The sequence below is a fragment of the Astyanax mexicanus genome, chromosome 18 (genome assembly GCF_023375975.1).
Source record: "Astyanax mexicanus isolate ESR-SI-001 chromosome 18, AstMex3_surface, whole genome shotgun sequence".
NCBI classification, from domain to species: Eukaryota; Metazoa; Chordata; class Actinopteri; order Characiformes; family Acestrorhamphidae; genus Astyanax; species Astyanax mexicanus.
In genome coordinates, this window is record NC_064425.1 from 12,921,870 (window position 1) to 12,947,722 (window position 25,853).

The 25,853-nt window shown below is 38.0% G+C and overlaps 1 protein-coding gene across 2 annotated transcripts; it reads left to right on the forward strand.

Moving 5' to 3' along the window:
- The first annotated feature begins 57 nt into the window (after nucleotides 1-57).
- On the forward strand, nucleotides 58-25,033 carry nek8 (NIMA-related kinase 8). 2 transcript variants are annotated; one of them, XM_007248614.4, is made up of 15 exons: nucleotides 59-283; nucleotides 1,130-1,335; nucleotides 1,804-2,036; nucleotides 3,141-3,272; nucleotides 3,360-3,568; nucleotides 5,035-5,114; nucleotides 6,266-6,453; nucleotides 8,701-8,848; nucleotides 12,165-12,241; nucleotides 13,056-13,173; nucleotides 13,833-13,983; nucleotides 16,381-16,544; nucleotides 17,226-17,378; nucleotides 19,186-19,344; nucleotides 23,383-25,033. In XM_007248614.4, the coding sequence occupies exons 1-15, from the start codon at nucleotides 237-239 to the stop codon at nucleotides 23,409-23,411; spliced, it is 2,094 nt and encodes a 697-aa protein (XP_007248676.1). In that variant the 5' UTR covers nucleotides 59-236; the 3' UTR covers nucleotides 23,412-25,033. The 2 variants fall into 2 exon arrangements, with proteins under 2 accessions (XP_022525690.1, XP_007248676.1); XM_022669969.2 differs by lacking the exon at nucleotides 19,186-19,344 and having other exon boundaries at nucleotides 58-283.
- Nucleotides 25,034-25,853: the final 820 nt, after the last annotated feature.

Below are 25,853 nucleotides of genomic sequence, written 5' to 3' on the forward strand. Positions count from 1 at the left end.
AAAATATTTACAACAAAACAAAAACAACTGTTATATCTGTCCTGTGTTTCCTGAAAAAAAGTAAAAACATGAGTTTATTATTTAAAGAATGCGTGGATAACCTTTACTCCTCTGTGATTCCCTGTGTTTTTAAAACGAGAATTCCCTTCCGATTCTCCCGGATTGTCCCAAGCTGCGCTCTGTAGCGGGCTGGAGGCGTTGCCTAGAGACCAGGAACGGTGGAGCAGTTAAACAACATGGAGAAGTATGAGAAGATAAAAGTGGTGGGGAGAGGAGCTTTCGGGTAAATATCTCTTTATTCACAGCAGATATCAGCGTTAACCCGACCTGAACACCGTTTAATCAACCCGGTCTACAGTTACAGCTCAGCTACACAGAGTTATACTGTATTATTCCCCCAGAATTCTTCAATAAATCACTGTATCTCTTTCTCACACTGATATAACTAACGCTTCTCTATCAGAGCTCACACAACTAACAGAGAACGTTAACAGAACGTTTAACGCCGTTTTTAAAAGGTTCCAAGAAGGTTAGCCTGTAACCTTACATAATGATTTACTTCACAGCGTTATTAGAAAGTTTCTCGCAAAACGTTTCCAGCTAGACACAAGTGCGCTGCAGCGACAGAAAGTTCTATAAACGTTTATTATGACCTAAAATTCAGAAAACGTTCTACTAACCAAAAATTCTCTACCTTTACCTCACGAAGACACTGAGATTAAAATACCAAGAGCGTGCAGCTCTGTCCTCAAAGATAAATGTACTGCTTAGAAGAATAAAGTATAAAAGATATTCTGGTTTGTTTAACACTAAAATAATTCCACGTTATCCTGTATAGCTTTAATATTCATTTTACAATGTAAAAAAATATTCTCATAAAAAGAAAGAAAACATTGAATGAGTGGAGGTGTGTCCAAACTTTTGACTGCTACTCTAGCTCTATTTGCTTTTTACCATAAAGGGGCAAAAATGTAGAAATGTGATTAGCTTTTCAGGCCATATTTACCAGGATTTTCATGTAAATTATGTGCATATTTTTACAATGGACTTTTACATAGTTTTATTTTCTGACAACATAAATGAACAGAGTGTGTTCTGATGTTAACAGCATGCTTTTTATGTGTAACAGGATAGTGCACCTCTGCCGCCGGCGGGTTGACGGAGCTTTAGTGATCCTAAAGGAAATCCCAGTGGAGCAGATGACACGAGATGAGCGTCTTGCTGCCCAGAACGAGTGCCAAGTGCTAAAATTACTCAATCACCCAAACATCATTGAATATTACGAGAATTTCCTGGAGGACAAGGCTCTTATGATCGCGATGGAGTATGCCCCAGGTATCAGAGTTCATCCTTCTATATATATCTTTACAGCTCTGGAAAAAAAAATAAGAGACCACTTAAAATGATGAGTTTCTTTGATTTTACTAAATTAAAAAACTCTGGAATATGATTGATGGAAGATGGATGATCACAAGCCATCAAACTAAGCTGAACTGCTTACATTTTTGAACAAGCAGTGGCACAAATTCATCCAAAAGCAGTGTGTAAGACTGGTGGAGGAGAACATGCCAAGATTCATGAAAACTGTGATTAAAAACCAGGGTTATTCCACCAAATATTGAATTCTGGACTTGAGGTCTGAAAGACTAAATAATTTGCACCAAACAATTATTTTTAGTCACATTGCAGAGTTTCTGCTAATGTTAGTATTTAAAAAGTAACGAGGTAAGTGAAATAAGTTGAACAGAATAGAGTTCTGTGCAGAATTTTGTGATCTGTTGTTTTTCACTTGTGTTTATTTAGGAGGAACTCTTGCTGATTACATCCAGAAGCGATGCAATTCTCTGCTGGACGAGGACACCATACTGCACTTTTTTGTGCAGATTTTACTAGCCCTGTATCATGTGCACAATAAGCTCATTCTTCACCGAGATCTCAAGACTCAAAATATTTTACTAGACAAGCACCAGATGATCGTGAAAATAGGAGACTTTGGAATCTCCAAAATCCTTGTTAGCAAGAGCAAAGCCTACACTGTAAGTATTACATGATACTGCTCCTTAGTGTCACTTTTATCAGTGGTCTTACATTACAACATAAATTACAACACAACTGTAATTCCTTATATATATTTGTTGTTCTAATTTTGCTGTTATTTTGTCCTCGAAGTCACTGTCTGAGATATTGATATTCAAAGAATGCACTGACATTAACAATTTTAAACAAAATGAAACATTTGCTGTGTTACCATAGTAACTCTGGAAACCACTAAGCAACTACTAGGTTAGTAACACCTTGAAGCATCTGCTTGAAGCAGCAATGTAACTCCTTAGCAACATCCAAGCGATTGCCTGGAACACAATAGCAACACACTTACAGTATCACAGCAATGCTCTAGCAGTACCTTCGCAACTAACCTACCTACATTACATTAGGTTAGCAATTCCTTTGCAACCACCTGGAGTACTATTACAAACACTTAGCAACATCCTACCAATCAGTAGGTTAGCAACACCTTAGCAACCACCTGGAGCACCACGTCAACCACGCGCCAACTTCCTTGCAACTGCCTGGGACACCATAGCAACACCCTCCCAGTACAAAGGCAACACTCTAGCAACCACTTAGCAACTAACCTACCTACTATTTCATTAGGTTAGCAACACTTTAGCAACCACTTATCAAGACCTACCAACCATTAGTTTAGTAACACCTTGAAGCAACTACTTAAAGCAGCAGTGTAACTCCTTAGCAACATCCTACCAATCAATACGTTAGCAACCCCTTAGCAACCACCTGGAGCACCATTGCAAGCAATCTGCAGCATTCTACCAACCGATAGGTTACCAACGCCTTAGCAACCACCTAGCAACATCCTATCAGCCAGTAGGTTGGTAACACTCAAGCAACCACTTGGAGCTTCATTACAGCACTCCAGCAACCACCTGGAGCATTACTGCAATCACCTAGCATCCACTTAGCAGCATTACACTAGTTTAGTAACACTTCAGCAACCACTCATGGCACCACTGGAACCACCTTCCCACCATTTTTTTGTTTTTAGTAAAATCACTTTTTTATTTCTAATCAATGTTTATCATATTTGAGTTACGTTTACAGGCTCCTGTTTCTGAATGCAGGTTGTCGGGACGCCTTGTTACATTTCCCCTGAACTTTGTGAAGGAAAACCGTACAATCAGAAGAGTGACATCTGGGCCCTGGGCTGTGTGCTCTATGAACTCGCCAGCCTCAAAAGAGCCTTCGAGGCAGCTGTGAGTCATCTCTGCCTGCTTTGAGTTTCACTCACTGAAGCTCTTTGATGAGAATCTGATGAGACTCTTCTTCTCCTTTGTTTTCAGAATCTGCCAGCTCTGGTCCTGAAGATCATGAGCGGCACGTTTGCCCCGATATCAGACCGGTACAGCCCAGAACTCCGGCAGCTCATCCTCACCATGCTCAATCTGGACCCCTCCAAGCGCCCTCAGCTCAATGAGATAATGGCCCTCCCCATCTGCATCCGGCCCCTGCTGAACCTCTACACTGACATCGGCAATGTCAAAATGCGCAGGTGAGGCAGATTCACAATAAATTCATGTCAAAATCTATTATGCATCAGTAAAATAGTTGGATCCAGAAGAAAATGAACGACAGTAATGAAACTTTTGGTACCAATCCATGAAATCTGGGTAATTAAGGTCTTAAGTGGTCTTAATATACTGTAAATTTGCTGTAGGTATTACATTTTCTGATGGTGCATTTAATGCCGGTGGGAAAATATAGTGGCCCATCGTAAACATCTAATCTAGAAAGAAGACTACGATAAGCAGCTAGCTAACATTAGTGGTGAGTTAACTAACATTAACTTTAGCGTAAAGCTAGCTAAAATACTAACTTTAGTGGCGAGCTAGCTAACATAATAACTTTAGCTGGGTAAAGCGAGCTGGCTAACGCTACCAGGGATAGAACTAAGGTTAGCAGAAAGCTAGCTAACATTAGTGGCGAGTTAGCTAACATACTAACATTAACAGCAAGCTAACTAATGTTAGCAGCAAGCTAGCTAACATACTAGTATTTATTAAGGTCTTAAAAAGCATTAAATTTGACTTTTAAAATTGTGCAAAAACCCTGTTCTTCTCCAGTACACTGTCTCCACTTCTCCATCTACATACTGCTGCCGACTCAAGTCATTGCCTTATAGACACTACAGATACTGTACCATGGCTAACTACATCTCAAAACCTATCACTGATTAAAAATGTGTGGAATGCTGGTTGACGCAATGTCCACATCCCACCCCTACCGCACATCAACCACCAAGCAACATCCTTGTAACTGTCTGGGACAGACACTATAGCAACACCCTCACAACCACCGGGAGCGCCACTGCAACCAATTTGCACCATTTTACCAACCGCTAGATTTACAACATCATAGCAACCACCTAGCAATATATTACCAGCCATTAGTGTTAGGTTAGTAACACTCTAGTAACCACCTGAAACACCATTACAGCACTCCAGCAACCACTTAGAGCACAAATGCAATCATCTAGCATTCACTTAGCAACATTCTCACAACCAGAAGGTTAGTAACACCACAGAAGCTGCTTGTGGCACCATTGCAACCACCTTGCCACTAGCTTTTTCACGATGGGATTGTCATTGCTTTCTTACACCTCACCACAGTTAAAGTCAAAATGTTGGCAACATGGTTAATGATTGGCCATGATTAATTAACAAAATGAGTGCTTGCCTGTTTGCATATTTTGAGCCACACAAGGCGCATTTATTGCAAATTCGTGATACCAAAGGCACATCAACATGCCCTTGATCCTAAATCAAGTTGTGTTGTTCGTGGATGATGGCTCACTTGTAGATCATTACATAGGGCCCTTTATCTTCCATCCAACAGAATTCCAATCTAACACTTCCTTATGGTTTCAGCTATTCTTTCAACCATTTCTTTAAGGATAAGTATAGATTTGAAGATGGGTCCTTAGAAATGATTTTACTGAATTAAGAAATCCTCCCACAGAATTGAAAAGCAGCTCTCCAGTGTTCAGACGGGCCCTCATGGCAGAGCTGGAGGACGAGTAACTGGAACCAGAACTCGGGGTAAGGTTTCATGCTCTAACATCATGTATTATTCATCTATTGTTATGCGGGATCATATAAAAATCACAGGAGGGAGCTCTAGCAAAGGGGGTATCGAGTGTGTAGTGAAAGTGCTGTGTGGTATGAGTCATTTAAATTCATAAATTTTATTCATTTGCAGCCATTACTGACAACAGCATTTGAATGTGTATAAACACAGGCCATCTATTATCGTCTTGTGATGCTAATTGCGATCATACATCCTGCAAACTGTCTATTTTCATGTATTCCATCTGCATTGTTAAAATAGCAACAGTGCTTGTGAATATATCTACACAGATGGGCGTGGTGAACAGAAAACACAGGTGCACCACTGACTAAATACAACCTTGATAGAAGTCAACCATCAGATGTTCATTGCTATCTTAGCAGTGGAATGTCAACACAGGCACACAAACCCCTGCTTGTTACACACACATATGGACACAGCAGCACAAACCCATATTTTACACCCACAATAAACAGAACACTAAATAAAATAACATTGCTTGTCCTAAAAAATGAGCAGCTGACGTACCTTTACAGCGCAAACAAGCAGGTAGTTTTTCTCTGCTAAGAAGTGATAGATATGTCCAGGTAGCTGCGCCGTTAAAATAACAATCCTGTAAAGTCAGAGCGCACCTGGCTCTGATTGGTTTATTTCATGTTACACCCAAAACACACACATTAAAATATTTCAAGGCATGCAAGGTGTACTTTTCCCATCGTAACGATAGCAAAGACATGCTGACACTGAACCCAAATCAAGCTGAATGTCCAAAGTTTGTACCCGACATTGATTTTGCTTAGTGAATGAATGCAGTCTTATCCCCACAGCAGTGTTTTTAAAATGTAGTAGAAATTATTGCCGTATTAAAGGAAGAACAAACTCCAGTTTAACACAATTCAGTTAAAAGAAACACTGAAAGACCTTGTTTAAAATATTAAAGTGGTATGTGATCTTTAACTCCATGCCTTTTGCATTACTATTCATGTTAATAGTTATTCTAATTATGGGTGGTCAAACTTAAACATCGCTTTACATACCACTGTGGTTACAACACATAACTTCCCACACAAGTGATAATCATTGCTTGTAATCACAGTGTGACAGATTCATTATCCTCCTCTAGGTGGTCTGTCTAGTTTAAGTTCAACGAAGATGATGCACTCCCTCCCGCTGTCCTCGGTTTACACATGGGGCAGCGGCATCTCCACGCCCCTTCGTCTGCCAATGCTCAACACCGAGGTGCTGCAGGTCTCCCTGGGCCGCACCCAGAAGATGGGTGTCACCAAATCTGGACGGCTCATCACCTGGGAGGTCAGTCTTCCAACCTTTTCATTTAATTTAACCTAAACTGTTTTGAATTCACTATATCTACAGAATCTTGCGAATTTCAGACTGTAGCCAAATCACATCATTATCTAATTTAAAGGATTTTCGATGCCTCGGATACCATTACAACCACGTTGAAACCAAACTAATTAAACATATCTCAGGTATTATTATAGATACTAGGGTTTAAAATACTGTACTTTTGTAAAGTAAAGGAAATATGCATTACCCTCTCCCCAAAACATTTTTTCATAATGACTATAATGTTATATATTATATTTAAAATACACCTCATGGATGCACTGGGACGCATCATCAGTGATGTATCCTGAGGTCATCGGGTGTTTCGGGTCTTGCAACATCATACACCCTCACCCAGGCGACCCAGCCAGGGGTGATCAACATGTTAATGTTGATAAATTCAGGATGCAATAGTCTCCCTGTTTCAGCTACATATATGCCCATTAAAAAATAAATTTTTCAAATTTTCAATTCATGTAATGATTCTACACCTCTCAGCTCTTAAAATTCAAGTTTACCAAGAGATGGAGCTCAAGTGTGATTATTGCCATAAAGTATTATCATATAATACACTCCCCACCTGTAGGGGGAGCCCTTATGCAAAAAAAAACAGTTCTCACATGATTCTGCTTTTAGATAAATGCACTATATGGCAATGTTTGCAGACACGTTATTAACCAGTGTGTCTTGTGAAATCTGGTGTATTAATAGAGGTTTAATCATCCTTTTGCTGCTGTAAAAACATATACTCTTCTGTGGAGGCTGATTGAGAATATTTTAAATGATGGGCCAACACAAAGTAGCACATAACTGTGTAGTGGAATGAAAATGATACCTGGTTTTAAAGGTTTAGTCACATAAAAATCAGAAAATTGTGACATGAAAAATAATTCAGCCCCCTTTACTCTGAAACCCATAAATAGTATTGAGTGTAGTCATTTGCCTTCCGAAGTCACTTAATTATTTAAGTCTGGCTCAGTCCAGCTGTGTGTAATTTAGTATCAGTATCAATACATCTGTTCTGTGAAGGCCTCAGTGGTTTGTTAAAGAATACTAGTGAACAAACAGCATCATAAAGACCAAGGAACTCACCAGCCAGGCCAGAGATAAAGTTGTGGAGAAGAAGTTTAAAGCAGGTTAGGTTATATTCTACAAGTGCAAACCTACCAAGAGCACTTGTCAAAGAAGCAGCCAAGAGGCCCATGGTCACTTTGGAGGAGCTGTAGAAATCCACAGCCCAGGTGGATCAGAAGAATCTGTTCACAGGACAACTATTAATCGTGCACTCCACAAATCTGGCCTTTATGGAAGAGTGGCATGATTGTTAAAAAAAAGACATAGGAAGTGCCATTTGCAGTTTGTAGCCACAAACCATGTAGGAACACAAGCAAACATGTGGAAAAAGGTGCTATGGTCAGATGAGACCAAAGTTTAACTTTTTGGAAATGTAACACTGCTCATCACTTTGAACACACCATAAACACTGTGAAACATGGTGGCGGCAGCATCATGCTGTGGGGCTGCTTTTCTTTAGCAGGGACAGGGAAGCTGGTCAGAGTAAATACAGGACAGTCCTGGAATAAGAAAACCTGTTCAGAAGCTGTTAAAGACTTTGAAGGAGATTCACCTTCCAGCAAGACAATGGCCCTAAACATACAGCCAGAGCTACAGTGATATGATTTAGATTAAAGAATAATCATGTGTTAGAATGGTCCAGTCAAATTTCTGACGTAAGTCACACTGAGCTTCTGTGGCAAGACATGAGCGTTTACAGACGCTCTCCATCCAACCTTCCTGAGCTGGGGCCTTTTTTTTTTAAAGAAGAATAAGCTAAAATCTCAATCTAGATTATCAAAGCTGGTAGAGACAAACTCCAAAAGAAAAGGTGGCTTTACTAAGTATTGCTATAGGGGGGCAGAATAATTTTTGTTGGTCTGTCACTTAAAATCTCAGGTAAAATACATTTAAGTTTGTGGCTGTAAGGTGACAAAATGTAAAAAGGCTATAAATAAAGTGGTATGTATACTTTTGCTTATATAGAGATTATATAATCTGTGTATGTATTTAAAAATGTGGATATATAGCGTATGTCTATTTTCCATCATTTGTCAGTCTCATAAAGATGGTATGTGAAGAGTTGTGTTGAAGTTTGAGTTCTCAGGGAATTTGACTCATCATAACTCAGTTGTCTTTGATGTGACATTGTGACAGGCTCCCTCTGTGGGCTCCGGAGAGCCGTCTCTTCCTGGTGCTGTGGAGCAGATGCAGCCTCAGTTCATCTCTCGCTTCCTGGAGGGCCAGTCTGGCGTCACCATCAAATCAGTCTCCTGTGGAGATCTCTTTACCACCTGCATGACAGGTACACTAACTGCTATAGACAGCTTAACCCTGTTTACACATGAGGAAAATTAGTATATTAATAACTTTTAAAGCTTGGTCATATTCTTCTTATGGAAATATTCAATCTGTTAATGCTGGAACACATTTAATTCAATCTAATAACGACACACAATTTGATATTTATATTTTTTATTATCCCATGATCTTTTGTTGTGAAAGACTGTAATAAAATTCATGCAATACGATAGAAAGGTTTAATTTAGGTTCATAATAATATTAACTAAATAATTAAAAATAATATATGTGTCACAAAATCGCAGAAATAAAAGGACGAGGGGGTCTTTTCTCTTTTAGACTGTATCCAGACCATGTCCTTCATCTTGAAAGCTGTCATATTTCTCCTGCTTTATGTATGTCTCCTCAGTTTATCTATGCTGATAATCCCACCCATTTAGCTGCACTCCCCCATCACTAGTGATGTCCAAACACCAGGAGAGTGAGGACTAGCACATGTCTCCTCTGATACATGTGAAGCCAGACTCTGCCTCTTTTCAAACTGTTGCTGATGTAGCATCACTGTAGCTACTCTCAGCACCAACTTGGCTCTGATTCATCAGCTAACAGATGCCTGTGCTGAAGAACATCACCTTTGGGAGTGATGTAGGGAGAGAGCACTATCTACTGTACCCACCTAGAGAAAGCAAGGCCAAGCTGCATAACCGGGATTCATAGTGGCAGCGCCTTATTCCGCTGGACCGCTGTCTTGAAGTGTGGGATATAGTGAGTTATTATCAGACTGTACTATAGCAGACTAATCAGTGAGCTTTTACTTTACATTACATTGCATGTAGTGGACACTTTTATCCAAAGCGAATAAAGAGGTACATTAGCAATAGAGGACATAAAAATCCAAGGCAAAAACATTATATGCAGGCCCTGAAGGAGGCCAAAAGGATAATATTGAGATAGGTAAGTATGTTTAATTTATCCCAAAGAATTTTTGTTAAAGTATACAGTATTGTGCAAATGTGTTTATTAGCTCATTAAAACACTAGCATTACAATACATACAAACAGCAATTTTACAAAAAGCAGTGCTTTTAAAGCCCTGTTTTCCTCAAATCATCATGTGAACATATACACATGCTGGCTGAGGAGCATCCAGGAGAAATCTGGAACAACACTTTGTTCTTCAGCTTGGCTCACAGGATATAACATACTTAGTTAAAAATGAAAATTCCTTGTTATGTTTTACTGTATGTATATTTATTTGCATCTGTTCAAATTATATGTGGTGCTTTTTTCAGATAAAAACACGTATATTGCTGAGATAAATGGATTAGTGTAATTTGCGTACTGTAAGTACATGTGGAAAGACATTTTAGTCAACATTCCCCTTGCAATATTACAGTGACACAATGGAAGGTCCATCAACCACAGGCTAAAATCTTTAGCCACCTTTAATTAGTCATGATTAATTTGTGAAAAGTACATCTACTTACATCTACAGAGAACAGAACAGAGTGTATCTGAAATTCTAGCAGTTTTAGTACTACTTCCTTCTGTCACATTTGATGTGTTACGTTGACTAATGGAATGAATGCGTGTTGTGTCACAGCCATTAAAGTGAAAAGTTACCAGACCTGAAAACTCATGAGCAATAAAACTGATGACACATTCAGAAAGCAGTGCCCTGAAGCCACGTCCAGGCGGCCTGTTACTAGATCCAAACATGAAGAACTTTGACATGAAAACATTCTGAACACATGAACACAACTTCATCAGAACTGCTTACAGACAAATAGCCTAGCATTAGCCTGTACTAGCGTATGTTTTACTGCTTGGTCAGCTCTCATTAGAGCTAGTAGGGCTTTGGCTAGAGGACTGGATGTACAGTTAGGCCTATAAATATTTGGACAGCAACACAGACTTCATAATTTGAGCTCTGCATGCCACCAAACTAGAAAACACATGAGATGCTATTGAAGTTTAGACTTTCAGGTTTAATTCAAGGGGTTGATCAAACATATGCTATAAAGAGTTTAAGAATTACAACCATTTTTCTGCAAAGCCTCTTTTGAAGGTTGGACATCACCAGTTGGCGGTATCTGGCATCATCCTCCCCTATAGCACAGTTGAACCTGTGAGGGTGCTGCAGAGACGGAAATGACCACAGTAGGAAAGGTTCAGAAAGGTTTATAAAAATTTTAAGCAGGACTGGTGTGTTTGATTACTTTAAAGGAACACATTTCAGCTATTAATGAAATAAAATATGGATTAAATTTTAGTGCCTCTTTAAAAAAAGATTCAGAGACAGTTTTCCAGATGGGAATTAAGCCTAGTCTTGGAATACACAGAATTTTAGATAGAGCTTTCCTATTAAAAGCAATATACAGCTCTGGAATATAATCAAAAGGAAGACGGATGATCACAAGCCATCAAACCAAGCAGGAGTGGCATACATTTATCCAAAAGCAGTGTGTAAGACTGGTGGAGGAGAACATGCAAAGATGCATGAAAACTGTGATTAATTAGATTTATTTCTCCAAATATTGATTTCTGAACTCTTAACCCTTAATGAATATAAACTGGTTTTCTTTGCATTATTTGAGGTCTGAAAATGCATCTTTTATCATTTTGTTACTTCTGCCCTTTCTCATTTTCTACAAATAAATGCTCTAAATGACAATATTTTTATTTGGAATTTGGAAGAAATGTTTTCTGTAGTTTATAGAATAAAACAACAATGTTAAATTTACTTAAACATATACCAGTAAAAAGCAAAATCAGAGAAACTTAAACTGAAGTGCTCTCTTAATATTTTCTAGAGCTGTATAGTCTACGACTAGGCTTTAATCCCTGTCTGGGAAACCGACCCAAAGTGTTTAAAGCTGATAAAATCTCCAACAAAAATCTTAGAAGAAAATATTAACACAAAAACAAAGCAAATTCCTGAAGTAAAATTCCCACAACCAATTTAGAAGTTTCTTCACACTTCTTTCACTTACAGACATTATTAAGCCTTAGTTGTCTAGATATGAGTGTCATTTTCTTCAGTTATAAATTACAAATGACATGTTAAATTACACTGTAAGCTTTGTACTGATTTGTATTTGAGTTCTGTTTTGGCGAGTTGGAACTTCACTCCAGATTTTTCTATTTCTGTTACTTTATTCCAAAAATGATAATAATAAACAGCCTCTTACAATCCCTCTAGCTTACAGCTGTTGACAGACAACAGATTAATATTTAATGCTTTGCTTTTGGGTCAGGAGTTGGAGTTTAAACAGCTTTTCATGAGCTGCTAAAACTTTAATGCTCTCTTTTGTCTCACAGACCGGGGAATAATCATGACATTTGGAAGTGGCAGCAACGGGTGCCTAGGACATGGAAATTTTAATGATGTTACACAAGTAAGTGTTCCGTATGAGGCACGTGAACGGGGGGATGATGTGAAATTTAGCTGTTTCGAAGTTTGTGAACATGTTAGAATGTTATAATAGGAAATAAGGAAAGACAAACTGCACCAATAGAACAGCAGTGGAATAAATTGATTATATTGATTTATAACATATTGGGCCCTATTTTAAAGATGCAAGTTGTTAGATAGGGCCCATTGATTTAAAGACACAGGGTTCTATCTTACATCCTGCATAAGGCACATTGTGATGCTCATTGCTATCTTACACCCTGCCAACAGTCTATATTTTACTGTCTGTGTTGTTTAAATAGCAACAGTGCTTATGATTATATCTACACTTTCTCATATCTACAAACACATGAACATGTTAGAAACACAAACCCAACTTTAATATCAACAGTAAACAGAATACTAAATAAAATAACATTGCTGTTTCCATAAAGTACCTGCTGGTGCACCATTACAGTGTAAATGAGCAGGTCAGTTTCCTCTGCTGAGAACCGCTTGACACGTACAGGTGGCTGCACTGTTAAAATAACAATCTGCCAAAGTCAGAGCACACCTGGCCCATAAATGTTAAAATACCAGGTTTAAATTAATGTTTGTAAATAAATCCTTTATAGGAAACATACTTTTATTTGCATCCACAAACAGGGTATCTACAAACAATTTCTGTATACTGTTTCTATAGTTTATATAGTGTATGTAATGTATATACTGTATAGTGTGTAGTGCACTGTATAGATGTATAGATGAAAAAACAGTACTGTTTTTCCTGACTTTCCCTTCACTTTGTGTTTGTCCAGCCTAAGATAGTGGAGGCTCTCCTGGGCTATGAGTTGGTTCAGGTGTCCTGTGGGGCATCCCATGTTCTGGCTGTGACCAATGAGAGAGAGGTGTTCTCCTGGGGACGAGGAGACAATGGTAAATTAGCAGTGCAGCCTGTCCTCAGATCTCTGTGTTCTCCCACTGTTCCTCCCAGTGATCTCTCTGAGACCAGCCGACCATTAGTCGTACTCTCTCTCTCTTTTTTTTCTCTCTGTCTGTCTCTCTCTCTCTCTCTCTCTCTCAGTCTCTCTTTCTGATTTTGTTTCTCTCTCTCATACACACTCTCTCTTTCTCACATTCTCTCTTGCACTCTCTCTATCATTCTTGCTTTCTTTGTCTCTTACTCTCTCGTTCTCACTCATTCTCTCTCTCACACACTCTCTCCATCTCTTTTCTCTCACTCTTTCTGTCTCTTGTCTACTCTTTCTTACTCTGTTTCTCTCTCACACACTCTCACTCTCTCTGTCTTTCTCTTGCTCTCTCTGGCTTTATGGACTGTTTCAATAACAATGTTGCCAAAGCACACAAACATCAAAACCAAGCATAGTATAAATAATAATTACTATTATTATTATTATTATTATTATTATTATTATTATTATTATTATTATTATTATTATTATTATTAAAAACATAAATTAGACAAAATTCGTCAAACACTGCAAAACAACAAGCTACAGAAAATTAATACATTCTAATTTAATGTGGTTTAATTCTCTTTCTATGTTACTATGTTTTCGCTCTTTCTCTCTCAGGTCGCTTGGGGCTGGGCACTCAGGATACCCACAATGCCCCACAGCAGGTGGATGTGCCGGCTGAGTTTGAGGCTCAGAGAGTGCTGTGTGGGGTGGACTGCTCTATGATCATCAGCACTCAGCACCAGATTCTGGCCTGTGGCAGCAACAGGTAGAACACAGAGCACCTGACAGAGCATCACCACTAATTTACTAAATCTATTTAATCAATTTATAAAGTCCTGATTCATTTACATTTCTGAATTTATTCAATATTGATAATATTACAGTTCCAGGTTTGCAGCTGCTCTCCCACTCTGCAGATGGATGACATTCACACACAGAAAAAAAGATCAATCTTTGTGTTATATGAACCAATATCAGATTATTTAAATGAATATCAATTCTAAATATCTAAACCACTCTTGAAATTATTAACAGCCCTTCTTAATAAATGCCTTTCCTTTGTTTTTATTATTACATTATTACATTGTAGATTTTTATTAAAGACATCAAAATGATGGAAGAGCACAAATGTGGTCGACAAAAGTGTTAAACAAACCAGAATATATTTTATACTTCAGATTCTTCAAAGTAGCACTTTTAGCTTTAAGGACAGCTTGAAGGAGTTCCCAGATGGTCTAATGTCATTAAATCTAAAGTATTTCATATTTTTATTAAAAAAAAATACATTTATATTAATAAATATACATATATTTTTGTTTACACTTATTTCTTTATTTAGACATATTTCCTCATTCATGAAGGCCCCTAAAATAAAATAACATGAAATAGTAAATGATTGATGTATGATTATTAATTGGAACTCTTTTGTTCTTTAATAGTTTTGAGGTGTTCAGTTCAGTGTTAAATTACAATGTAGATTTTAGATAAAAAAACACATTGCACAGTACTAATGAATATTGCTCAATAGCACAGGCTAGTCTCAGGCTCTTTACTCCTGCAGTAGGAAGACCTGCTATGTAAAAGGAAGTTCTGGACACTTTCTGGGGAGTTTCTCTGGTAAACATGTTAACGAGCCGTAAATGTACTAACAAAAGACATCTGTCCCAACCTCTTAAACCCATCAGACTTCTAAAAGCCTTTGTCTCGCTTTATGAAGTTCATGACTCTAAACTCCTGACCCATATCCTGTCCTTCAGCATTTCCTCACATCGACTAACCAGTTCTGAATGTTAGGAACTCCTGTCACGCTTTAAAAAAAGGATCAAAAGATGTTTCACCACAGGAAGTGCCCTGCCTCGCCCTGTACTGTCCACAGATTCCAGAGTTCACCCACATCCTTCTTTAGATTCACTCACCTTCATTAGAAACAGTTTACAGTATCACACAGAGGTTTTAGCAGGGTTCGTACCGTCGTGAAAAACCTGAAAAAGTCATGGAATTTAAAAATAGCAATTTCCAGGCCTGGATATGTTTTGGAAAAATAAAAATACCCCGAAAGTTTTGGAAAAGTCATGGGAATTTGGTCTACAAATCTTTGTTTCAGTTTATCGATGGAAAATCTAGTTTGAGCTATAGCCCAAAATAGTCCAGAGTTAATTCAGTAATTTAAGCCTACACAATGGAGCTCTCAGGATCTGACACACATTTTATTATTAATGATTTTGTGTCAACATTTTATCTTACTATAGACTTACTAAAATCAATTTTAATTATAGTTTAAGTTGATTTTTGGTTTTATTGTTCATGTCTGCACTAATGTTTTAAAAATCATATGGTCATGAAAATTTGCCTTGAAGTGTATGAACCCTGTTTTAGGTGCCTGTGAACTTTAGAATGGAAAAACTCTATCACAATATATATATATATATATTTTTTCTATAATAAATCTACACACAAAAGACTATAGCATGAGCAAACAATAAATATATTTACACAACTATTTCAAAATATAAAAAAATAATCAATTTCTTTGATTGATGTCCAGACTCCTTTTTCATTATTTGTTTAAAAGCACATTCACTTGTAATATTAATTACTTAGTTCTCCAAGGCAATATTACACAGAGTTTTCCACAGTTTACATTTGACAACACAAATCATTTCCTTTTGAGATTGTGAGGTTTTTGTTAAAAGAATCCATATTTTCATGGTCATTAGTCCAAATATTATTATTATATTTATTTGGTTTAGTTTATTCCAGACATCTTTAGATCTATACCATTCAAATAAAAAGTAATCTAAAGTTTGGAATGGCACAAACAGGGCTGTCTACATTACAACACTTTTTCATTGTATGAGATTTTTCTACAGGATGTCTGTCTTTTGAGATAAGCCATGTAATATCCCTCAGTTTTTTCAGATATAATTTACAATATAAATATAATTTGCCATATAAAACATTTCTTTATATATATATATATATATATATATATATATATATATATATATATAGTAATACTTTTGAAAGTAGTCTATAACATCTGTGCTCATCTGCTGATCTGTTGTGACGCATTTAGGTTCACATTAGTTCACATTAGCATGTTGTAGCATGACAATCATCCTCTGAATAGGACTTTGATTTGTATCTTTTGTTTCTTTTACAGGTTTAACAAACTTGGGCTAGATAAGATCGCTGATACAGAGGAACCGCCCTCTTGTTGTCAGGTGGAGGAGGTGCAGACGTTCCAGCCCGTCCAGTCAGCTCCACTGAACGTGGAGAAGATTGTGTACATTGATATTGGAACAGCTCACTCTGCCGCAGTTACAGGTAAGAGGAAGAATCCTCCCACCTGATGATCTGTTGCAGATCTTAAAGTACAGTTGTCACAGTTACAGGGGTTGGACAATGAAACTGAACACCTGTCATTTCAGTGTGGGAGGTTTCATGTCTAAATTGGAGCAGCCTGGTGGCCAATCTTCATTAATTGCACATTGCACCAGTAAGAGCAGAGTGTGACGGTTCAATTAGCAGGGTAAGAGCACAGTTTTGCTCCAAATATTGCAATGCACACAACATTATGGGTGACATACCAGAGTTTAAAAGAGGACAAATTGTTGGTGCACGTCTTGCTGGCGCATCTGTGACCAAGACAGCAAGTCTTTGTGATGTATCAAGAGCCAAGATATCCAGGGTTATGTCAGCATACCAGCAAGAAGGACCAACCACATCCAACAGGATTAACTGTGGACGCAAAAAAAAAAGCTGTCTGAAAGGTATGTTGGGGTGCTAACCCAGATTGTATCCAAAAAACATAAAACCACGGCTGCCCAAATCACGGCAGAATTCAATGTGCACCTCAACTCTCCTGTTTCCACCAGAACTGTCCATCGAGACAATAAATTATTGTGATCTAAAACCAGGTGTTTCATTTTTATTGTACAACCCCTGTACATAACCAGATAAACTTCTACTGTTTCATCCTGATCTCTGGTTGTTTCTGAACCGCAGAGAAAGGTCAGTGTTTCACCTTCGGCAGTAACCAGCACGGGCAGCTTGGCTGCAGTTCTCGCCGCAGCAGCAGAGTGCCTTATCCAGTGCCAGGGCTGCAGGGTGTCACCACAGCTGCCTGCGGAGATGCCTTCACTCTGGCTATAGGAACAGGTTTGGACACACTTTAAATTCAGTAGTTTTTAAATTCATTTCAGTATTTTTCAGACTATAAGGTGCATCGTATTATAAGGAGCACTATCAATGAACGTCTATTTTCTGGTCTATTTTATACATAAGGCAACACTAGTAAAGATGTCTACAGTGAAGTGAGCAAGGGTGTCGCCATGTTTCCCTTGTAACCCTGCGTTCACACTGGGAAGCGAGAACACGACAGGCGACCATTTATTTCCTATGGCAGGGAGTGATTTGTCGCCGTGACACGCGAGAGGTGACAAGCGACAAAGCAGCAGAGTGACAAGCAACACAGAGTTGAAATTTCTTCAACTTTATGCAAATTAATTATGACACGGTGGAGCGACATTCTAACCCGATTGGCTTCTAGCATTTCTTTGGACCTATCACATACAAGGCGGCCTGAGGTCCTTAATAATAATTCACCATGTATTATTAAATTCAATTTAATTTTCATCATTTTAGTCATCTTAATTTAGTTAACAAAAAGTTAACAAATACATATTTAATACAAGCACACATTTAATACCTTTTTAGGGCCTTTTTTCTTGTCGAAAGAAGCGACACAAGCGACAAACGAGGGGTGACACGAGCAACTCGTCGTGTCTAGTCGTCTAGTATGAACGCAGGGTAATAGGGAAGCTGGGGGAAGCGACTAAGTAAACAAAACTAATTCTTTAAAAAAAAACATTTTCATTCAAAGTCATGCAAGCGCTGGATATTAATCTACACAGATTTCTCTCCTGAAAACCGTTTATTTGGGTGAAAAAAAAAGGCTTCTGTTTATTTACAGTAAGCTTAGATTTCCAATACTTTGTCTAAGGGTGAGTTTTCAGTGAAGTTTCTCCAGCACTAAGGCTGGGTGCAGCAGCATTAGCATTAGCTGCTAACTGCAGCACTAGCAGGACTTAAATGACGCCCGATAGCGCCAGACTGAGGAACCCTGAGTGTTCCAGTAACCCAGGGTGCTATTCATCCCGAACAGTTCATCCCACATAGCTTGTTTTAACACGGCAAACACGCAGACTACAGTCCAATATACTCACCTCTGAACTACGAGCTAGTGCTGCTGTTAGCGGCTAATGCTAATGCTGCTGCACCCAGCCTTGCTCTGTACTTCAGTGGAGTGGCTGCTCCTTAATACCTGACTGGAAGAATTTATACAAAAGGCAAACCAGATTATAAGGCGTACTGTTGATTTTTGGGAAAATTAAATGATTTTAAGTGCACCTTACAGTCTGAAAAATATGGTATTTATATTTATATAATCACTTTATATTTTTTTAAATATTCTGCATTGTAAATTAAAACTAAGCATCATGAGGTAGAGTCAACTGAAACAGCACCATATAAAGTGATTGACAATTTCATTTTATTATGCAGATTAATTCAATTTACCCTCCAGCTCTAATTAAAAGGTTATAATGCCACAAAGTGATATGATATCAATGCTATATTGGAGTGTTCCTATTGTAATTAATTGTATTAAATCATTTGGTATTTAATATTATTATTAGATTTTAGAGCTGTGTTTTGATGTGTTGATGTGTTAAAATGTTAATATTAAATGTTTGTTATGTGATCTGTGTGTTTGACATGTCCTGCCCCTTGTTGTGGATTTTTATGGGGTGCTGATTTATTTTTGTCACATGTTTAAAGATCAGCATGAGCCTGAAGTCTTGCAGTCGTTCATATGCGCTCGACTCCGTCATGCTCTAAATCTGGCGCAGTGCCACGGCTGTGTTACGTTATTAGTGAAGGCGTTTGATGTTTTCTCGTACGTTAGAGGGAGAGGTGTATACCTGGGGGAAAGGAGCCCGTGGCCGCCTCGGGAGGAAAGAGGAGGATTCTGGGATACCCAAGGCAGTGCAGCTTGATGAGAGCCACCCATTCACGGTTACATCAGTGGCTTGTTGCCATGGCAACACACTCCTGGCTGTAAAACGTAACGTAGCCTAATCTGTCTTTTTCCTGTTTCCGCCACAACGGCTCTGGAATCACCCAGATCGAATAGTGAGATTATACAGTAAACACAGAAACATCCAGTCTGACGTTCAGATTACAGTCTCTGCTTTTGTTTCATTTGTTGGAAAATGATTTAATGGTTTGCATTTACCTGATAGACCTGATATATTTTTATATTAAAAGATATACAGTGGCCTGAAAAAGTATTTTCCCCCTTCTTTTGTTTTTGCTTTTTTGTCAAACTTTATTTAATCAGACAAACTTTTTATTTATATCAAACAAATATAGCCTGAGCAAATATAAACGCAGTTTTTAAATGCTGATTTCATTTATTAATGGGAAATAGCAATCCAAACCAATCTAGCCCTGTGTGAAAAGGTGTTTGTCCAATTTCCCTACTAAACACAACCAGCCCTAGTTACTGCCAGACCTGTAAAATAAAGAAAATCACTTTAATAGACCTGTCTGACAACATGAAGCAGCTAAAAGATTTCAGAAAGCAACACAGTTAGGTTATTGATCATCTATCAGTCTGGAAAAGGTTACAAAGTCAATTCTAAAGCTTTGGAACAACAGTGAGAGCTATTATTCACAAATGGAGAAAACATGAAACACTGGTGAACCTTCCCAGGAGTGGCCGGCCCACCAAAATGACTCCAAAAGGGCATGAACAACTCATTCAGGAGGTCACAAAAGTACCCAAAACAACATTTCTCCACAAAGATGTGAAAGACTTATTGCCAGTTATCAGTAATTCTTGACCTTGGCTGCAACAACTGCAAGAACAGAGGAAATCTGATGGGGGCAAATACTTTTTCACGCCATTATATTAGTGTATCTAATACAGAAAACAGTTTCTGCTGTGTTTACACTGTGAATATACAGGTGCTGGTCAACGAATTAGAATAATTTGAAATAGTGCAATCATGAAATTCTTTGAATGCATTTTTTGTGCAGAAAGCAAATCAGGTGTTCACCGCACCTGTCCTACTCGTTAGACTAATCACAGAACTCGTTACCTGGAAAAAAATTTGCTCAGCTGAGCTTTCCAAAAGGCCCATTTAGGCCATTTAACTGTGACACTGTTGTTTTATTGAATTAGAATAATGGAGAAACCGTTTCATTGAATTAGAATAAATGCTCGAATTTTTGTTTTCTGTGAAGAGTGTTCACTGTGCAGTATAAAGTCAGGGTTGAGTAGAATTTCTAAGTTGTAAAATCAATCATGGGTAAGCAGCGCGACCTCTCAACCGGAATAGTGGCTCAAATTCAAGCCCTTCGCCAACAAGGCTTGACCCAAACTAAAATTGCTGAGCAGCTCGGCATCAGCCAGTCTTCCGTCTGCAAAGCTCTCAAGAAAAACTGCAGCAAGCGCACCTACTGTTCCGGCGTCCGAAAAACTTCTGCTCGCGACAACAAGCAGCTGAGAAAGATCGCAGTCAGCAATCGGTTCAAGTCCACTTCCGAGCTCACCGACTTGTGGACCAAGCAGACCGGCGCTGACGTCTCCAGATCAACCACTTACCGTCGTCTGCGCGAACTCGCCTTCAAATCTCGCGTTCCAGCAGTAAAACCGATGCTGAACAAGAAACAAATGGAGAAACGGCTGAAGTGGGCCAAAGAACACGGCGAGTGGACTGCTGAAGACTGGCAGAAAGTGGTCTTCAGTGACGAATCACGCTTCTGCATCTCCTTCGGTGACCAAGGTCCTCGTGTCTGGCGTCGTGGTGGCGAAACCTACAACCACGAGTGCGTGAAAAGATCCGTCAAGTTTCCCCAGAGCGTTATGGTCTGGGGATGCATGTCCGCTCGAGGTGTAGGGAAACTCTGCTTCCTCAAGAAGACTGTCAATGCTGCCGTATATCAAGATGTTCTGGAAACGTTCCTGATTCCGACTGTTGAGGAACAGTTCGGCGAAGAAGACTTCATATTTCAACAGGATCTTGCACCGGCTCATGCGGCAAAGTTGACCAAAGATTGGTTCACTAAAAAACAGCTTGAAGTTTTGGCATGGCCGGCCAACTCGCCTGACCTCAATGTCATTGAAAACCTTTGGGCCATCGTCAAGCGGAAAATTCACGACAGAAAGCCTACTACGCTGGACCAACTGAAGCAGAACATCGCCACTGCCTGGGAAGCTGTGAGTGCGGAAACTTGCGACAAGCTGGTCAAATCGATGCCGCGGAGACTTCAGGCAGTCATACAAGCCAAGGGGGCAGCCACAAAATACTGAGAAAGTGATGATTGTAATTATAATAAAAATTATTATAATTCAATGAAACGGTTTCTCCATTATTCTAATTCAATAAAACAACAGTGTCACAGTTAAATGGCCTAAATGGGCCTTTTGGAAAGCTCAGCTGAGCAAATTTTTTTCCAGGTAACGAGTTCTGTGATTAGTCTAACGAGTAGGACAGGTGCGGTGAACACCTGATTTGCTTTCTGCACAAAAAATGCATTCAAAGAATTTCATGATTGCACTATTTCAAATTATTCTAATTCGTTGACCAGCACCTGTACACTGTATGGACAAAAGTATTTGTACACCTGATCATTCGTAGATTTGACCTCTGAAATCAAGGGTCAACTTGAAATAAGTCATTTATAAATGTTAAATTTAAACAATGCTTTATTTTAAAAATAGTAAGATATACAATTTAAAATAGTAATATTTCATAAATAATTTAACCATAAATTATCAGATGTTAGCAGATGTTTCACCTTTGGCCTAAATTCATATTTTTAAGAGTTTTTTGGAACTTAATTTTAATTGTACAATATATCACAATATAGTTTATGCAAATACACTTGTCCTTTTTCCAGTTAATTAGAACGATTTGTGTCAGGAATGGCTGCAGAATGAAAGTAGCAGAATTCATTCATTACAATAGGTGTCCACAAACTTTTGTCCGTATACTGTAGTGCACGTCAGGCACTGGATGCTTCAGGGTCTGGGATGTGAATGATCAGTGATGCTGGTGTGTAAAAGGCTTTTCTGTTCTTTACACAATGCTCTCACTTTGTCCTGGATCCTTTGTGTCTCAGTAGCCACAGGCTTCTTACTAACTGCAGCTAATTATCTACAGATGAAGCACTTCACTGTGCTGTTCTCCCTCCTCAAAACAATGAACAGCAGCAGCAGCTCAGTCCTGGGCAGGTCTCCCCCCTGAGGGGGTGATCATGAGGACTTTTAACATAGTTTCTGTGTGTTTTAGGGATTTATGACACCTTACTGTTAGATTCCTTACAGTGTCATTTCATGTTAGCACCTAAATAGCAGAATACTAAATATAATACACATTTTTTAGATTAATAAAATTTAATTAGTTAGATTAGTAAGATTTGTCAAGTTTTCCCTAGTTAGTTCTATTCTAACCATAACCATAAATTGACCTACGCAGTGCAATTCTAAACATAAATTTACCTCAGCAATATATATATTGATCTGTTTTAAGTGTTTATTTCTTTTATTGTTGATGATTATGGCTTACAGCCAATGAAGACTCAAAAGTCAGACCAACTGTTGCTGTAAGATTTTTAAGGTAAACACTGCACTGACTTTAGATTTGATATAACAAAGTGGATCATCTGATTGTAGAAATTTCACACTAGACCTCAAGCTGCTTGGACTGTGTGTCTCTCCTCTCTTCCTGCAGACTCTTCATGCTCCCCTTTGCTGACAACCTTTATTCGGATTTCATTTTCCAGCAGGACTTGGCATATTGCCCACATTGCCAAAAGTACCAATTGGTCTTATATAATATTCAAATTTTCTGATACACGGATTGTTTGGGTTTTCACATGTTGTAAGCCATAATCATCAACAATAAAAGAAAAAAATAAACATTTAAAATAGATCACTTTGTGTGTAATACATCTATATAATATGAGTTTCACATTTTTAACTGAATTACTGAAATGAAATTACTGATCATTAGAGTAACTTAAGGATATTCTATATATAGGATTTGTTTTGTGGAATATAAGTTGAACTCTGCTCTCTTTTACTCTTTTTCAGCCTTTTTTGAAGAGCCCATTCCAAAGTGATCCAAATCTCGAGTCTCCAGATATTGATGCCTGCAAGAGGACAGGAAGCATTTAATCACAACATCCTTTAAACATCTTGGATGATGTTAAAGATCTTTCCCAAAAAGTGGACATCATTATAACAGTCATCATTATAACAGTGAATGAAAGGTGCAGTAGTGTCTGAAGTGGCACTCTGTGGTTTATGCTGCCTGGTTCATGTGCTGCCTTTTGGGAATTAAGTGCCAAAATATAGTTACCCACTTGCCAGTGGAGAAAACAAATCATTAAAAGCGTTTATTGCACCAGGGCAACTAACGTTCAGGTCTTGATAAGTTGCGATAAATGTCTATATATTGTGCCTTAATATACAGCATTGAGATGAAGGTACAGTAACAGTCAAATTTTGGGCACACCTTAAATTCAGTATTTTTTTTTTCATTATTTAAAGATTTTCTGCATTGTATATTGTATATTTTAAATTCTTCATAGTAGCCCCTCTTGCTAAGATAACAGCTATGCACGCTGTTCTGAAGTCGTCAAGAGTTAATTACTTGAATTTTAGTTGTAAAGAATTAGAGTTGGTATACAGTGAATATCTCTATTTGAGTAATGTTATGGAAAGAAGTACTCAACTAAGTAAAGAAAACAATACTTTAAGAAATGAAGTTCATTCAGTCCTTAAGTGCATTTGCAAAGACCATCAAAATGTAGATGGAACTGGCACTCATCAGGACTGCCCCAGGAAAGGATAGAAAAGCAGTAGTTCCCTCTGTTGCACAGAATAAGTTCTGGTAAGTTACCAGCCTCAGAAACCCCAAGTTAACAGCTCCACATATAAGAGCTCCTAAAAGCTTCAAAGAGTATTTTGGATTTTTTAACACTATTAAGTTACTACATGTTTTTATGTGTTACTTAATAGTCTTGATTACTTCAGTATTCATTTACAACATAGGAAATAAAATATTATATAAATATATTTTATTGCATGAGAAGGTGTGCCCAAACTTTTGACTGGTACAGAACATGTAACCATAATGTATGTGACATTAAGTAGTATGTGATTAAGAAGGGGTAGCATACAGTATAAAGGATAATATACAGTATAAGTCGTGCCTTAAAAGACAGTGTTAAATGAAAGTATTGTACATGTAACCATAATGTATTTGAATTACATTGAGAAGGGATATATATAAGAGGTGCATTTTATTCAGACGCTCACTTCAGGCATAACTAGGTGTCTTCCACCCTGTAATGCTGTGTAATCTGTCTACTTTAGTTTAGGCCTTGGCTTGTCTTTGTTTAAGGGACTTAATGTCTTGTTTTTAGACCGCAGAGTCATGATATGAGACATTCCCAGGATGTTAAACAGGTCATGCAGGTTTAGACTGACACAGTCTAACAATGCACGTCAAAGCTACCTGCCAAAGACATCTAGAGAAGCACTTACTGTACATGTCACCTCTGAAGTGTGAAGGAGTGCATGTGCTGTCATCTCTGAACAGCTGTTTACATTTGTTGTGTGTACGTATGTAGTGGCGCGAAAAGTATTTGTCCCTTGAAGATTTCTTTTGTGTTTGCATTTTTGTCATACTTACATTTTTTTTAGATTATCAAACAAATATAAAAAGCACTTTTTTAAATGATGATTAATTTATTAAGAAAAACAAAAAACTATCCAAACCATTCTAGCCCTGTGTGAAAAAAGCTGCATTCAATTTCACTACTAGCCACAACCAGGCCACTGACAGACCTGCAGAATCAAGAAATCATTTAAATAGAATCTGTCTGACAACATGAAGCAACTAAAAAATCTCAAAAAACAACACATTATTCCCCAATCTAAAGAAATTAAAAAACAACTGAGTAAACAATGTCATTGATCATCTATCAGATATTCATTTCTAAAGCTTTGGGACTCCAGCGCTCCAGAGTGAGAGCTATTATTCATAAATGGAGAAAACATAGTTACCTGCTTACCAAAAGTACTCCAAAAGGGCATGAACAACTCATCCATAAGGTCCCAAAAGAACCCAGAACAACATTTAAAGAACTGCAGATTAAACTCAGTTAAGGTCAGTGTTGATGATTCAATAATAAGAAAGAAACTGTGTGAAACTGGGATTCATAGGAGAGTTCCAAGGCAAAAAGCACTGCTGACCAATAAAAAAAAACATGTCTCACATTTACCAACAAACATCTTGATCAGGGATGGGCAACTTCCATGATGGAGAGGGACACATTTTTTTCAGCATGACCATTGGAGGGCCACATGACCTCGCACTTCAAATAATTGAATATGAAAAACGCTACAAATGATTTTCAATAAGAACAAATTTTATATGAATTTATATCTGTATGTTTACAGCGCCAACATTTATCAACAACTATTTTCTGCATATTAATGCATTTTAATACGGCAAAAGACAAACCGTTTGCTTAAAAAAAGTGCAAAAAGGAAGT